General features: G+C 45.5%; 2 protein-coding genes across 3 annotated transcripts in view; both read left to right on the top strand.

Annotated features, from left to right (window-relative positions):
- Nucleotides 1-1,826: 1,826 nt before the first annotated feature.
- On the top strand, nucleotides 1,827-3,013 carry LOC126648015 (translation initiation factor IF-2-like). Its single transcript, XM_050330698.1, has 2 exons — nucleotides 1,827-1,971; nucleotides 2,073-3,013. Exons 1-2 carry the CDS (start codon nucleotides 1,827-1,829, stop codon nucleotides 3,011-3,013), a joined length of 1,086 nt encoding a protein of 361 aa, XP_050186655.1.
- Nucleotides 2,505-17,130, top strand: part of SLC22A23 (solute carrier family 22 member 23) — a 109,770-nt gene continuing 95,144 nt past the window's right edge. For both annotated transcript variants that reach the window (XM_050306325.1, XM_050306316.1), the window contains exon 1: nucleotides 2,505-3,878. In XM_050306325.1, the coding sequence (XP_050162282.1) occupies nucleotides 3,345-3,878 (534 nt within the window). In that variant the 5' untranslated portion in view covers nucleotides 2,505-3,344. The remainder of the gene's footprint in view (nucleotides 3,879-17,130) is intronic.

The following is a 17,130-nucleotide window of genomic DNA, read 5'->3' as shown; positions in this document are numbered from 1 at the left end:
TAGGGACAAATACAAAAAAGCCAGTTCAAGAATCAAAACTTAACTAGCAAGAGCTTTGCAAGTAACAAGAAATCGTTTGGTGAATACATCAGTGGTAAGAAGTCAGAAGCTTTCTTTCATCAGAGAGAGAAAGCTACTGGCTGATGCCAAGAAGACTCAGAGTGCCTTAGGATTTCTTTGCACCAGTCTTGGCTAAAAGAGGCCACTTGTGAACAGGTGATTGACATAATACATATTAATGATAAGGGAATAAGATTTTGGCCCAGAATGAGACAGAACTAGTTACAAGAGTATTTAGATAACTTAGAGGTGTTCAAACCAACAATCTGGCTGCACTTCATACCACAGTAATGAAGCAAGTGGCTCAGACAGCATTGGAAACACTAGTGTTTATCTCTGAGAATTCAGAGATGATGGCCAAGGACTCTGCTGATAGAAAGAGGCAGAATTGATACCTATCTTTAAGATGGCGTTTGAAAATAAATAAGTAAATAAATAAAAAAATTGAACAGCCGGATTTTTTCCCCAGAAAGCATAAAGTACAAATGGACACACTACTTGTAAACGGATAGAAGGAAGCAGTAAGATAAACAGCTATTAACATGAACTTGTCAACAAGAAACTGGGACACGCTGGCCAAATTTCCTTTGGCAATGGAGGAACAGACCTTTGTATGGAAGAAAGGCCTGCCCTCATCTGTCTTAGACTCTACACACGTGTTCATGAATAAGGGAGTTCAGTTTATTTGAAAAATTTAGGCAGTGGGTACAACACTGGGGAAAGTGCTGCCATCAGTGGTTTAGTAGCAAGCGGGTGGATTATAAACGCAATTTCAACGGGGTGTGTCCTGGAATCTTTTGTTAGTAATCATTGGAGCTGGCATTAATTGGGGAGTGACTGCAAACACATTGGAGGATGAAATAAGAATTCAAAATAATCCCAAGAAGTTGCTTGGAAAGCACAGAACGTGACTAAAAAGCTATTAGAGGAATTGTTTTTGGAGGCAGGGGTACCCCCTGGGTACACAGGGCTACACAGAGAGGCTGGGGTACTGCTTAGTGCGGGCTGCAGGTACCAACTGAGGGGAAACCAGAGGAGAGCTGAGGGCAGTTGGTGGCCAAAGAGACAGCAGTACAGGTGGACAAATTGCAGCTGGTCATCATAAAGAAAACATGGCACAGGGGCATGACAGCAGCCATCAGATGTAAAAGGGCACTGCAACACAGAAAGAGGATACTTCCCTGGGCAGGGAGCACCCCATTCAGAATTCAGCAAGGAATATGCAGACAGGAGGATAAAGTGTTGCCTGGGGAAGCTTTAGGGCCTCTTGGGTACTGTGTGTCCCTCAGAGTGGGACTGAGGGAAGCCCCACAAAAAGTGATCCACAGCTACCCTGAAGTGGTGTAGATGGGAAACTTTCTGGTGTTCTCTGTAAGACAAGGAGCTAAAACGAGTAAGCTTGAAGGCATTAATGGTGTACAGTTTGCTTGCAGAGACCAGATCAAGTAAATGAAAATCCACCAACAACTTGCTCTTCCATTTATATTTGGCAATGATGCCAGTCCTCTTCTAATGCACACAAGCATTTTCTGCTCACTAGCCATGTTCATGTGTACAAGCGTATATTGATCTGTTGTCTCTCTTCCCCTCCTTACAAAGGAAAAAATAACCACACAGTTCAGTAATGCACAGGCTGTGCTCCACGATGGAAACAGTGTGAGGCACTTACATGCAGAAGTAAATTTAGCTTAACATAAAAATAGCCTTCGAAATAAAATTCGAAATGCCTGTTTCACAATTAAAGTCAGGTGCTAATTTTTTTTCTGATGCGGCAGGCTGGCCGAAGCGATCCAGACACATCTCCTCGCAGCGCTCTAGGTCTCAGAAATGCCCCCGTCGCCTTTCGGCCCTTCCCTCCAAGTGTCGTCCTCCCTTCAGCCACCCAGGGTGCTCCTGCAGCTCGGCGGTGCGGTGCGCTCCCGCCCAGCCCGCTGCAGCCGCGCTGCGTTATTAAAGGCACACACACACATACACACCGTGTAAATAATTGATATGGAAACGGCGCGCTGCAGAGCGGCAGCGCCTCCCGCTCCTCCCCCGGCCCTCCCCGCCCCACCTGCCCCGTTCCGCCGGAGCGCAGCGCGGTCGCGGGGCGGTGCGGAACCCCCGCGGGGCCGCCCCGCGCCCTCCCCGCCCCGCGGCGCCGTCCCCGCCCCCAGCGGCGGCGGCGGGTCCCTGGCGAGGGCTGGGCAGGCCGGGCCGGGCCGAGCCGGGCGGGCGGCACGGCGGGAGCAGGTGCGGCCGCCCGGCACCGCGGGGGCGGAGCGGGGGGCGGTGGCGCCGGGGCCGGGGCCGGGCCGGCAGGTGGGGGCTGCCGGGAGGCGGAGAGCGAGGAGCCGGGCGGGTTTTCCTGCCCGCCTCTGGAGGTGCGGCCGGCGGCACGGCGCGGGGAGCGGACTGCCGCGGGAGGCGCACGGCGGCAGCGGTGGTGGTGGCAGTGGCGGCCGCGGTGGTGGTGTCCGCGTCCGCAGCCCGGGCCGCGAAGGGGCCGGCGGGGCCCCTTGCTGCAGAGCCAGATGTGCGGGACGCGGGGCTGCGACGGGTCGGCGGGGAGGTGCTGGGGGCTGCCGCCGCCGCTGCTGCCGCGGCCAGGGGGGAGCCCTTAGCTGTGCGGGAAGCGGGGAAGCCGTGTCGGGAGCTGTTATTTTCTTCTCCTCCTTCCTTTGCCTTCCCTCTTCTCCCTCCTCCCCCTCCTCACCAAAACCGGGAGAGGAGGCGTGTTCGGTGCCTTGCTGCACCGGTTTTGCTTGGTTTGTTGTTGCAGGGTTTCGTTCGCAGGGTCGTTGTGTTTTGTTGTTTTGTTTTTGGTTTTTCCTCCTTTTCCATCCCCCCCTGCCTTCTCCCTTCCTCTCTTTTGGCCCATTGCATGCTCGGATCCGGCTGGATCCTTCCTTTTATTTTCGGCTGTGCCTCTCGGAAGGGGGAAGGGAGAGCTGGGATGAGTGCAGCTTGACGCACAGGCGAGGGGAGGGGGGGCACCGCCGGCAGTTGCAGCGGTTCGTGGCCGCAGGGTGCGGGTGAGGAAGGGAGCGAGCGAGGGGCTCGCTCGGTGCCTCCCCTTTTCTTCGCCCCTCTCCTTCCTCCCCTCCTTCCTCTCTCCTTCTCCTCCCTCCCCCATCCGTCTCCTGCCGGCTCCGGCTGGGAGCGTGTGTGCAATATCTTACATTGCAAGGTGTGTGTGTGTGTGTGTGAGTGAGTGCGCGCGGAGCAGAGGGAGGGAAGGACTCTCGAGGGAGCCGGGGCTGCCCCAGCTCCCCCCTATGTGAGCCTCCCCGGGCGGCTGCATGGCGATAGACCGGCGCCGTGAGGCGGGCGGCGGGGGCCGTCCGCTGCCGGAGGAGAATGGCTCGGTGCCGGGGGCCGTGGGGGGGGGCGCTGCCGCCCCCCCGGGGCCGCCCCCCGCCAACGCTGCCGGGGTCGAGATCCAGGCGGTGCCGGTGCCACCGCCCGCCGCCGCCTGCAGCCCGCTGCTCCTCGACTACGACGGCTCGGTGCTACCCTTCCTCGGGGGGCTGGGCGGCCGCTACCAGCGGACCCTGGTGCTGCTCACCTGGGTCCCGGCACTCGTCATCGGCTTCAGCAAGTTCTCGGACTCCTTCCTCCTGGATCAGCCCGACTTCTGGTGCCGGGAGGCGGACGGGCAGGGCAACTGGAGCGGGACCCTGGCGCCAATCCACACCAACCACAGCGGCAACGGCAGCATCTTCCCCCCCCCGCCCGGGCTGCCAACCCCCGCGGCGGGCAACGCCAGCGAGTGCGGCTGCCGCGAGTGGCACTACCGCATCAGAGCCGGCCTCGTCCAAAACGTCGTGAGCAAGGTGAGAAAGGCGACTTCCCTCGGCACCCCCTTTCCCTCACCAGCCCCCACGGACCCCCTCGGCCCGACCCTCGGCGTCCCCTCTTTCCAAGACAAGGGGAGCGGCTGGACGCGATGCAGATCTGTCCTTGCATGTTGCTGCCGGGTCAGTCAAGTCGTAGTGAGTTTACCCTCCCACTAGAATTAGGTAAATCCCCCATCCCCGCAGTCCTCTCCCTCCCTGGGTGTCATGTCATTCCAGGTGTCCATCGCGTGGACTTGTACCTGGGCACTGGTAGTGGCACTGGATTGCAAAGTCATGTCCTGAAGCAGGATCCTATGTGTCTCTTTGGGATCCTGGCAATGGTAGATGTCCTGCTTGTCTCTGGACATGGGTGTCTGTGGGAAAGATGCTGAGTGCATGTGTGCATAGCTAGTAAGGGGAAAGGGTTGCAAAGCAGGCTCCAGTTGTAATATCACTGATCTTTGTGCCAAGTATCCTAAAGCAGCCCTACAAACCAAAAACCAGGTTGATTTTTGGGGAAGCTGAAGAGATGGTGATGAGTGAAATAAGACAAAGTTCTCATGAATTCTTCTGGTTTTGTACTTGGTAACTGTTTTGGCAGAGCAGTTAAAGAAGTAATGTCTCACACAAGTTGTTTTACTCCAGGGGCAGAAAGTGCATGGTGCTCTGTTTTGTATTTCCTCATGTAATGGCTAAAGTGGAAAATTTCGAGTGAGGAGACTGTGCCGCTTTCTGCACTCGTTTTCTATCTGCCGAGTGGTGCATGCAAAAAACCCGCCTTGCCTTTTCACCTGAAAGCTCTTGCATGTTGGCAGTATCAACCCTGTGAAAACACTGTTGGCTGCGGATTGGCCTTATTGATATAAACAGACAACTGGAGCTCCTGAAAATGTAAAATTAAATGGTTACACCAGGGAGGTAGTTCCCTTAATCTCAAGATCCACTCTAAGATCAGCAAAAATTACTTCCTGCCTGGGAGCAGTGTTTTGGCTTAACTGTGTTTATGTAGTTGGGATAAAGAAATGCAGAAACAAATGGATGACTGGCATGATCGTGCTTTGGTCAGCCAGCACACGTATTGAATCATTGAAAATCATTTTGGTTTCTCTTTATGTCCCTTGAAAGCATGTGCAACAGGGAAAAAGCAGGTAAAGCAAATCCTTCAAAACCTTGAACCCAGAATGGATTAAAAACAAAACAAACAAACAAACAAAAACCCCAACAAAAACCAAACAAAACCAAAAAACCCAGCTACACTCCTTTCATGGGAAAAACACAGGTGCATGGTGGACTTGAATGATTTGTGATACAGAAATATGTAATGATGTTAGATTTTTAAGAGGGTCAGATTTTGTTCTGTTTATATCCAGAGACTGAGCTATTCATATGTTTGGGTGTTTAATACTGATGCCTTAGCATGAAAAAAATATCTTGAAATACATCTTTTTAATCTAAACCGTGAAATTATTTTTTTTTAAACTTTGAACCTTTTGAAGGTCATCATCAAGTTGGCCACAAAAGGTCGAGGAAGAGTTAGTTTGCTGTCTTGAATGCTTCTTTAAAAATAATAAAAAAAGTGTTCTTTGGAAGAACTTGTGGTAAAGGGCAGATCAATTTTAAGGGATAAACAAACATCTGTGGCCCCTGCTGTCTTGTTTTCTATTAGAAAGAATAATAAGCATCTTTTGAGACTGTGGGTTTTTCCAGTGTGGAGTTTTTATTTTTATTGTATACTCGCTTCCAAGAACTTGGCAGCTTTTTTGCTTTGATTTATAATCCCATGTAATTACAATTAGCTTGTTTTTTTGGGGTCAGGATTCCTCCTTAGTTTGTGCTTTGGTTTTGTTTTGGGGGTTTTCTAGGTGGGTGTTCTGTCTGTTTTTATCCGAATGAAGAAAGAGAGGAAAAATTCAGACAGAACAACAGCATAGCTTGATTTGGACTTCCTTTCTTATCAACCCCCAGGAGCTCTGATACTGTGGGAGCACTTCTTGTAACTGCTGACTCCTTACATGCATCTCACTGTCCTTTGTGAGAAAGGGCTGCTCCGGGCGAATTCAAGAGACTGGATGTTCAGATCTTCCTTAACTCCCCTCAAAAATACATTTGTTTCTGTAATGTATTATGCAATGTTCTCATCTTTCTAAATAGAGTTTTATTAAATCTCAGTCTAATATACGCTCATCTGCCTAGTAGCCAGGGGTTATATTGAAATATCATAAAGAGAGCCAAAAGTATATTAATAAAAAATGTACTTTTGTTTGGCCAGTAAATCCTCTTGTACTTATCTTCAGCGGTCTGAGCTAGTAGCTGTTGGATGCTCCATCATTGCTTCGTCTTCAGAAACAATGAAACAATTGTGGTTATTTAGCACAAAGCATTTTTTTATATACCTGCACGAGACATCGCTGTCCGTCCCCGCACCCTACCTAACCCCACCGCCTTTGGGAGTGGGATAGCTATTCTTAAACTGTGTTAAGTTCCACTGTTTCCATAGCCTCTCTCCTAGTGGCACCCTTCATCAGATGCTCTATCTCTGTCCAGGCTTTCTCCGCTATCCCTTGCCTGATGCCCATTTTCTCCCAGCCTGTGTCATGCTTGGGATTGAAGGAGTGGAGATCTTGCTGTTTTCAGCCCTGCTGAGTGCTTTGTTTAGCCCCACTTCTCTTTTAGTCTTTGCTGGAGCCAGGGGTGGCCTTGCACCTTCCTTGAAGACTGGCATTTCTGTGTTAGATGCTGCCATTATCCTGACCTCCTTGACTGAGTCACTGGGAACAGTGCTTTTTATAGTGCTGCCAGTCATTAGAACTGGAAATGGTAATAAAGGATGTAGTGCTTATTATTTAACACTGCTGAAATACATACAGTGAAGAGGTCAGATGCATAATTTAACCACAGGGATTCCAATGGCCATGTTAAATCACCCTTCTGAGCTAATGTCCTGACTTAGCACATAAATCTTGGACTTTAGCTTGGTTTGTACATGAATTTCTTCCTTTAGCACTTGCAAGGCCTTTTCACTGCTACATAATTCTTTAAAGATTTAATCTATTCTTTATCACAACATCACCATATTGCTATAAACAGAGTGCACTGTCCAAAGGAAGGATGCTGAGAAATACTCTTTTTTTTTGCTGTGGAGAAACCTGAGATCTCATTTTACCAATTTGCACAGTGATGCTTCAGGTAAATTATTAGCACTAACACCGTGAGCAACATAATGACAACTAACATGACAACTGAATGACAATGACAACTACACATGAAGCTTAGCAGGAAGTTGGAGTGTGTGCTCAGCAGGGACTTTTCTAACTCTCTTACTAATCTTTAGTGCCTGCATCTTCAGACCATCTGCAAAGCCAGCTGTCATCTTGGGACAACATTTTCATGGCAGCTCTTAGTTACAGGATTCATGGTGGTTGGTTTTTTTCCCCTGTTACTAGGATGGCCTGTCCTCTGTGTTTGATTGGATTAAGTGAGGTTGTTTGTTGTTCTGTATGCTAATTTGTTTAATGGATACCAAAAGCTGATGATAGGCAAGGACTGAGGCTTGATTAAATTGCCGAGGTTGATAGCACAGCATCCCTCTGTGTGCACCCGCAACATTCCAGATCATTCCACCTCTTGGGGTTGGCATAGAGGGAAGTGGTTAGTTGAAGGCTGCGTTTTAATCACTCAGAGCAATTATGTAATAATATTTCATGTCTAGTCACAAGGGAATTCCTGTTGTGGCTGCTTTTATGCTCCAGATGCCTTGTTTTCCTGCAATGCTGTTCTCTTGGCTCTCAACTTCCCACTTGATTTGGGTTGAGTCATCTTCTTTCCGAAGTAACATGGCAATCATTTTACCTATTTGCCACTGATTTGATTGTTCTCATGCCAATTTGGCTGAGCCTCTAGCGAATTGTCCCTGCCAAAAAAGTGGAGCTTGAGCCAGGAGAGCCAAGTGGTCCAGGAGCAGTGCTGTCTTGGTGTGCACTTGGAGTGCTCTTTGTTCCTGCTAAGGGAGATGTCTGTGCCATATGAGTCTTTCTTTTCCTTGCTTTTTTTGCAGTTCTGGCACTTCTCTGGGCATACCTTCGGCTGAATCACATTCTCAACCTAGTAGAAAATTTCCTGTTTAAATATGTTTTTTATTATATTTTTTTTCTGGGTGTTCTACGGAGTTAATGAAGTGAAATTACTCTGTGCAGTAACACGTACCCTAGTCTGTGATATTGTCTTGTGGGATTATTGTGGGTATCTGCAAGTAGCCAGAAATACCACAGCAAACAAATTTCTTTTTGATAATAGTGGTGATAAATTTGTCACAGCTTGTGGAGTGATATTTCTTGGGGTAGAGGATAGGTGTGCATTTCAAATGGACTTTCAGAGTATAGTTGTGAATTACTTTGAAGGGATCACTCTGATGAGGTCCTTCCCAAAATAAGAACTGTGCCACTCTTATCTCCTCCCATTTCTGCCCATTTGTAATCTCATTTGTTTCTGCATATTCTCCAGTTGGCTGGTCACTTCAAAGAGACTTCAGAAGTGCTGATGCTTCTCTTTTTTCTTCCCTTCAACTGACAGGATTTGTCTTGTCAGTGTTAGTTCCTGGCTGACTGGCTTCTACCTAGTCCCAAATCAGTAAAAACCTTGGGTTATTGTACCCACTGTGGCAGTTGGGTCAGAAGTGTCAAGACTGAAGCTGTGCCCTTGCTTCCACTGGACAGATTGAAGGGGATGTAGGGACTTGCAAGGCAGATACTTGGAATGGGCAGAAAGTATTCTAAATTTCTTTGACATTACTCTCTCATCTCCTAATGGGTGCTGAAGGGGTCAGCAGGTCCCTGTGGTCAGAGGTATCCAGAAATACTGGCAGACCAGAGCAAACTTCTACTACTATTTTTTTTTTTTTCATGTCTTCCTCTGCTTCCTCTCCCTCTGTTTGGGAGAGATCCCAAACTTCTTTTTTCATCTTCCCTCTGCAAGATAGCTGATAAAGAGTCAGCAGTTGCTGCTCTGAGCCCTCACAGACTTGAGAAATCTTGCTGTTAAAGAGAAAGCGAAGGGGACCTGCTGGCTTGTCCTGCTGCAGCTGTCCTGGGGCCTGCCCATACGCATTGAGTATGGTGGAGTCTCCCAATTATCAGGGCACTAGTGAACAACACTCTGAAACAACGGGGTGAGTTTCTGGCTAAGTGGCATGAAGGAAGGGGACAGCTGTTTCGGGAACAGTACCTGCAATTTCCCGGTGGTGAAGAACTGTGCTCTGCCTGAGAACAGGAAATAACCCAATGTTTGAGATAACCAAGTATAATATCACCAGACTACTTGTTTAGTGAGCTTAGATACTGCTTTTATTTATTTTGAGGTGTTATGTACTGGCCAAAAACTCTTGAAGCAGTTGGTCTAGAAAACAGAGACTGGACTAAGACCAATACTAACATCGGAACTCATGTAGTCTTAGGTTGTCTGTCTGGTAAGGATTCTTTTTACTAGAGGAGATATACATAGAGTTCATGTTTATTATCATCCTTAAGATAAAGCATCTCAGTTACAGGAATCTGATTTCAGCCTACCGTAAATAGTTTGTAGCATTGGTAGAACTAACAATGATCATCAGCAAAGGTAATTTCATATTAAAATCTCTTGAAGACATTCTCAGCTTTTTTTTTTACTATTGAGCCTTTCATATGCGTCATTTTATGTGTGTTAAACAATTGCCTTTTATTTTTTCCCCTTCCTGGATGGATGGTTGTGATATTTGAAATGGCTGGGATTTTGTTTGGTTTTGCTTCCACTTCCTTATACATCCTGTATCTCAGTGATTTAATTTAAATACTGACTCTGCCCATGTTGTTACAGAAGTTGTAGGCTACAGTGAATATTTCCCAGCTGTTCAGGCAGTCTAAATGCAAATTTCTAAAGTGCACTAGCAGTTTTACCACTTCTTACCCTGGCTACACGAGTGTAATTATAAAAGGTGACCTCATGTTTTTTTTAAAGTGTTTGTCAAAGAGGAGGAACTGGCACTTAGGAAGGCATGTAATTTGGAGCCAGTTCTGATGGTAATGTTGAGATGAGGATTACATGACAGTCAAACATGAATGGGTTCATTTTTAAATGAAACAACATCTGGAATAGCATGAGATTTATGGTTTTCTTGAACTTAAAAACTTTTGGCCATACTAATGGTGAGAAGTCTTAAATTAAAGCTTTCCAAATAAATTCTAGAGAGCAGCTAAATTTAAAAAATGCTGAAAGAGATAGAGTGCTTTTGTGTACCTCATCTTTTGTCTTCCCTATCAACCTTTTTGTTCCTGCCTAGGTTCCCCTCCATGCTACCTGGCATCCCTGCTCAGGACAGTTGCTCTTACTCCCTCCCTTTCATACTCCTTCCTCCTCCCACTCTTCTGCAGCGCAGCCAGGCTGGCGCTGGCTTACCCACAAGTAACTGTGGAATTAATTAGGCTGAGATCTTGCTGTAGAACAAAGGACTGGGATTTGCTGCAGACAATATGTGGAAAATCAGAGTAACCTATCATAGAATATGCTGCAGCTTTGCAGCAGTGCTGAGTGTTTAGTTGTGGCATTGGATTCTCTCAAAGCTGCTTCTCTTGGGCTTTGGTCACTTCACTCAAATATGTGCCTAGCTCTCATAATGTAATTTTTGGGGTTTTTTCCTGGTAGACTTTTGACAGCAGGTGACTTTGTGTGCGTTTTGAATTCCCTTTTAAAGGCAAGGAGGAAGGAGGGAGAAAGGAGTTTCAACACCCTTTCAAGCCATGTCATCAGGGTGTGTTGCAGAGGTCTCCAGGCAAACCCTGTGTCAGTGTCTGATAACCATTCAGCACTTTACTAGAGCTGCACTGGTCTGTGCCCAGTGTGGATGCTGGGGAGCCTGCCCTTCCCCCCAGCCTGTAAAACCTGGCAGACAGCAATGTTAATGTGTATGTTGAGTAGTTCCCACCGATCTGGGCCATGTCTTACCTACTGGAAACACAGAATAGGTCTGTGCCTATTCCCACCCAGTGGGAGGTGAATCAGTGCTGTGTTTGGTGCGACTGGTGCGTTGGGGGGTAGGGAGGGAACTCCTGCCTAGCCTGAGGAGTGATGAGTGAGCTGATGAGGCGAGGGTAAATATGCTCTGGGAGTGATGTGCTGTGTAGGAAAATTCAGTGTGTAGTACAAGGCACTGTTACATTTTTCTTTTTTCTTATAATCTGGGAGAGCCCCAATTGCCAGTTGTTATACTGAAACGCAAGAACAAAAGATTAGATAACTTAACATATCCTGATACTCATTTCTGGGATGCCTATCTAGGTCCACAAGGATCAGGAATGCTACTTGTGAGATGCAGGGAAGTGCTGTGTTCTCCTTCTCCAGCAGCATGTGATTTTTAGTTACCCTTGTGTGTGGTTTTCAGAGCAGGGTGGTCTGATTCCCTAGAAGAGGTTCTTTGCGTCCAGGCAGTGGTCCAGTACTTTTGGCCCATGTACTGTCTCCCTGCTAGTCTGCAGCACTCTGGAGCTGCCTGGTCTCCCCCTGGCCTCTAGGCCAAAGTCCACGAACATTTAGACAGTGTTGCAATGTCCACCCCACAAATATTATTAAGGATAGAGACTGTAAATTAAACTGTAAGACCTTTTCCCTGTTATATCTTCCAGTGCTGTGTAAAACATGGTATGCCTGAACAAGACAAGCTTGACAGACCAGTTTCATATTCTGATTTGTAAAACAGGTGGAAAATTTTTTTCTTTCTTTCTTATCCTTAATATTTATTTAGGTCTGGATTAATGCCAGACCCTGGGGGTTTTCTACCTCTCTGCCTCTCCTTTTCTTCTTGCCTGAGTTGCAATAACTGTAGTCCGCAAATGATGAGATGGGCAGGGTCATGGCAGCAATTATTGCACGTCAAAGTTAAGGTGTCTGATATTTTTATCTACAATGGCAAGAATTTCTCATGAGGAGTGACTTTTTCTTCTTGTCTACTGCTTCACCCTTCTCCATTTCTGTGTTTTATGCCATGCTTGACATTTTCATTTTTTTCCCCCCTGCTTTTAAAAAGACCCAACAAGATAGTAAGCTGGGTTTTGCCATGTCAGCCCTCTCAAGGTGGCAACCTGCAGCATGTTCTGAGCATGGGTGTTTTGGTAGCCTGAAAAATACCAGTTCACAAAGTGTCAATTTATTTTTGATAATGAGATGATAACAAATGTTAATATTTAACTACACTGTTGGAGTTTTCTTAGATGTGGCTTCTATTTACAGTGCTTAGACCTGATCTAAATACAAATTTGATAGCTATTTTAGTTAAGTTGTGAAGCCAGTCCCAGCAACATGTACATTGTTTAGAATAAAGGTGGTGGTCAGCTGAAAACTGAGAAATGGCACCCAAATACCATTTTTCGGTATGTGTCTCAGTCCTAGAGATGGGTGTGGTTGCTCATGGTCTTCGTGCAGCCAGAGGGAGATGAACAGCTACAAGGTCTTATAAGCAAAGACTGGGTTTTAGATTAAAGTCAGTTTTGTGACAATGTCTCCTAATCATGTCAGAATAGTGTAGAAAAGATACTTAATTGCAGCACAGAGATGTAAAAGCGGTACTGAAATATCCTGATGCTGCTCTCTGGAAAATTATTAATATACTGTTATGAATACAGTATTCAGGAAAGCTGCAAGCAAGATCTTGTATCTCCCAACCCTTTGATGTTAGATGACATTATGAAGTTGGGATAAGTGAAGCAGATCACATCAGCTGAGAAACAAGTTAGTTGACTAATCTGTGAAGGGCGAAGGCTGGAAAAGATCTAAATGTCTCGGAATAAAGGGAACTCCTACTGAAAATAAAAGAAGTAGTGATGGAGAAGTGGGTGGTACCTGAATGCTACTAAAGTTGATTTAATCATGTTAAGTATTCAGAAGAATGTCATATGATTAACAAATCATATTTTAATTGTTAGTGTATTAACAATGATTATTTACTTAGCAAACTTCCTCCTTCCCTTTCCCAGTGGGGAAAGGAAAGAGATCCAATGACAGCAAGGTTGGAATAGAAGAGCTAATTGCCCATGATTAAAGTGTGAAGTTGAAGGAAGGATGAAACATTTCCAGTTTTGCAGTATTTCAGATGGTATCTCATTATCTTAGGATTTTGCTGATGTGCTCGGTGGATAGCTTGGAGAGTCTTTTTTGTTTATGGCATAGACTAAGCAATAATTTAGTGCAGAACGTTAACTCTTTTCCAAGTTAGTTTGCTGGCTCTGAAACGAAGTCGATTTGTGTCCTTTTGCATATTTTGAAGTGTTGGGATTGTTTTGTTATTGCAGTGTTTTTTGAGCCATCTCATCACACTGGAGAGATGGCTCTTAAAAGTGAGCCATGGCTGAAAGGCATTAGAAAGGCCTTTATACTGCTTTGGGGCAAATGGAGCCATGCACATGCTGCATGTCCCTGTGGGGCATAGTGGGGACAGCCTGCTTACCCTGAGGTAATTATTATGAGAGGCAATGTGTCTCTGCCTCTCCAATTGCAAGCAGCTTGATGCAACGTGTGTCTTAGGTATCCCATTATCACGACAGAGCTGAAGTTTGTAAAGCAGGAGGAAATGCTATGTCCTATATCAGTGTTAGTGCAGTGATGTGTGGCACTGAAGCTGTGTGCTTTATTTTTAAAGCTGAAATACCAGACTTAAGAAATATGCACTTAAAAAGCTAATGCAGAAATTTCACAGCTGTCAAGCATATCAGAAAATGCAGTTTTGAGGGATGTATTTCAGCAACTTAAATTACGTTAAACTTAAGGAACCATTAAGGAAACTTGTAAAGTCCATGGTTATGCAGTCCTGTACTATTTTGTGGGGTTGGAAACTGTTTTCATAGCTTAATGAAACTGCTTTCATACTATGCTGCACAATCTAATTATATCTTTCTTGGAAGACAGCTAAGCATGTGTCCTCTGGCTCACATGCCCTCCCTTCTTTTTTTCTCCCCACTCCTCTGCCTCCCCATGTCCCCAAAAACTTTGTGGTAGTAGCCAAAAGTGGTTTCTCTGCACTACTTTTCAAATGGTGCGTTGCCCAGGTGGTTGGTCATGTTTATAGTTAAAGCAACCTGACAGTTTCTGTGACCTTGTGTTCACTGTTCAGAAGTGATTTTTATGGGCTGCAATTTTCTTTGCCAGGTGTCTGTCATGGTCAGAAATGGATTACTGGTTTCCAAGAATGAAAAGTGGAGAAAATGTTGTTTCCAGTGCAAGAAAAACAGATTGGATAAGAAGCTGAACAAAAGAAACCCTTGCATATGTTGAGATAGTAAGCTCTCTAGTGTATTACAAGAGGGACCCCAGGTTTGTTGGGAATGGGAAGAAGGCAGATGTTGAGCTAAAGGTGATACTCTGGTACTGAAAATATCTCTGTTGACAGCAAAAATTCTTGCAAATTTAGATGATTATAAACCTCTCAAAATACCAGTGTGTACTTGCTCAGTAAAAATTTGGTTTTAAAGTATTTATCTTTAAGGTTCTAAGCACTTAGGCATCGGTCAAAGCTTTTCAGCAAAAGCATCCACTTATGATAAAGCTGAATAGTGTTAGAGATGTACTTGGCTCTTGGAGGTCCAGCATCACACAGAGAGGAAGTAGCTTGAAAGTCAGGTGTTGACTGTGTGTTGGGTTGAGGCATTCAAGCGTAGGTGGTGTAAGCTTATTTGAGTGGCTGTTTAAAGAAAACAAACAACAAAACCTCTCAATAGCTGGTTTGTTGTTTTTCTTGTGTGTTGTGTTTTTAATGACTCTTCTGGTTTTTTCTTGTGTCTGATTAAAAACATAAGGAAAGAGGTGCTTTGGAGATGTTTGGTTCTGAATGTGACTAGTAAAAGAAAGAGAAAATCATTAATTTTTGTACCTTCTTCTAAAGCGTTCTGAGACTATTTCTTTTAGTTTTTTACTTTACTTAATGTCCTCATTTTGAAATGTGACCTTCTTGATACTTCCACCTAGCTAGTTGTGCTGGTGGTCAAAAAATGCCATGTGTTCTCAAGAACATTTTATTGACACTTAAAATACAGATCAGGGAGTGCTTTGCCTGGCTGTGGTCTGAAAGAAGAGGCATCCTTACTCTGAACCTTGAAGGTTAAATAGTTTAAATACACTGATGTTGCCATGGCTGAGGAGATACAGAGATGCCTGTGGCAGTAAAACAGCCCCAACTTCAGGTGCTGCAGCTGGGCTGGCATATCCCTCTGGGAAGCCAGAGCTTCTGCAGCCTCTCTAGTGTGGTTTTACTGCACAGTTATTTTCTGTAGAGCTGGGTATCACACCACTTTCTGGAACTCATGCACTTTCTTTAACATTAGATTCTTTAATGTTAAATGCAGCCACAGTGTCATCTTTGGCCAGCAGTTGAGAAGGGGAGGAGAGAAATGTCCTGTAGCGGTCTGGACGGAAATTTTGCTACAATGGTCTTCTGTGGCTGTAACTAGGAGTACTACTCAGATTGTTTAGGTACTGGGAAAAGGCATTAGTGGTTGGTAGAAGTACTGACTTCTTTGCTTTTCCATTTCTTTTGGGGTTTGTTTATAGTGCTTGATCTGCTGCCTTCGAGGTTTTCCTTCAGAAATAAGTACCTGGAGAGTGTTCTGCCCTTTTTTATGTATATTATGGGAGAAGCATAACTTTATTTTTTTACTTTTTTATTCTTTCTAAAAACAGCTTTGGTTCATGTTGCAAGTTTGGTTTTTTTTTTAACGGTCTAAGAATCTGAAAGCATCATAAATTTTAAGTCTCACTAGATAAGGTAGAAGATGGATTCTAGTGCTGTGCAGGGTAAATTGATGGGGTTTGGTTATGAAAAGATGGAGCAGGAAGGAGAGGAACAAAGAAACATGAGACCCAACACACCTCAGTGACAAATGATAGGTTCTTATTTTCATTTATTGGCCTTGAAATCGTTATCTAATGTGCAGGCAAGCTGGTGGCTTTTCCCCAGGCAGGCTTTGGGACCACTGTGGTGAGCTGTGTCATACGTGACTGATATGTAGAGGCTCCCACAGTGAGGTCTTTACCCAAGGGGTTGAGATACCACACAGAGTGTCTGGGGCATGTTACCTGCCCTGGGAAAGAGTCTGTGAAGGCTGGCACAGCAGCCTGGTGCTGCCTGGCTGGGGAAAAACAAAGGGTGCAGCTTCATGCCTGGCTTAGGGCCTTCCGAGGCAGCAGCGCTGGTGATCCTTTGGTGTCCTCTTGCTGAAACCACTGCAGAGAGCAGTCACAGCAGAGCTACCATCCACCTGCAGACTGTTTGGGGAAGGGCGGGCTTTCTTTCAGCAGCAATGTGGGCATGAATCTGTTGGAAACACACTGTGAACCCACAGTGTGGGAAGAGTGTGTGTGTGTCCAGTTCTCCTCCCATGGGCTTTTTATGCCAGACTCTGAGCAAGTGTTGTACCAGACCGTCTCTCCTGCTGTCTCACTGCTTCTCTGTAGGACAGAAGAGTCTACCTTGTGTGTTATCAGGGTGAAGGTAGAAACCAAATCCTTGGTAGGCACGTTAATATGACCTTTCAGCAGTGGGTATTCAGTGTGCTTCACAGCCAGCCTCTGGAGGACAAGGACTTTTTTGGAGGCAGGAGCCCTTAATTAAGATGGCTTGTGTTTGTAGTTACAAACTTTGCATTTGTGACTTTGTAACTTGGTTGCAAATACTGACTCACTGCATGAAACCTGTCCGGATTTTCACCCCTTGTAAAGAGTTAGAGGATGGTTACTGTTTGGTTGTGTTACCTTTTGCCAGGTGCCTTCCCAAGCAACCCGTATTTTTAAACAGTCCTCCATCTTGATTGTGAAGCATAGTGAGTCACAGCGTGGGTGGTGACTCACTGATACCCGTTAAACATTAGGATCCTGAAGGTGTGACTCCTTAAGCTTTGACTAAAAAAAAAATGCTGTCACAACATGGAAAAAAACCACTTGCAATATACTGCACATCTGCATAAGTGGCAAATTCTCTACAATGTACCTTTTCCACCAGCATATTTCATATACAGTTATTTTTGTTTTGGCATAACAATACAGTCCTTTTTCTTTAGCAAGTTATTTATCTGATCTGTTGTATTAGGATGATGGATGGAGGACAGAAAGACAGTGGCATATAGAGAAATCCCAAGAAAAGTTTAGCAGCATCCTTCCTTCAGGCCTGGTGCTGTTAACTCCTGAGTGGGACACCAGGGAATTCAGCCAGAGCAGTTTTGGGATTTAATGGTTTCCTGCT

This window comes from Myiozetetes cayanensis, unplaced genomic scaffold (genome assembly GCF_022539395.1).
Source record: "Myiozetetes cayanensis isolate MyiCay16 unplaced genomic scaffold, myiCay2020 scf1, whole genome shotgun sequence".
NCBI lineage: Eukaryota > Metazoa > Chordata > Aves > Passeriformes > Tyrannidae > Myiozetetes > Myiozetetes cayanensis.
The sequence above is the reverse complement of the archived record's forward strand: the minus strand, read 5'-3'. Positions and strand labels throughout refer to the sequence as shown.

Excerpts from the sequence above, each read along its gene's own strand:
- LOC126648015 (XM_050330698.1), top strand. The coding sequence starts at position 1,827 with ATGCGGCAGGCTGGCCGAAGCGATCCAGACACATCTCCTCGCAGCGCT. Across the intron at positions 1,972-2,072 it reads TCCTGCAGCTCGGCGGTGCG|AGCGGCAGCGCCTCCCGCTC; the intron begins GTGCGCTCCCGC and ends GGCGCGCTGCAG.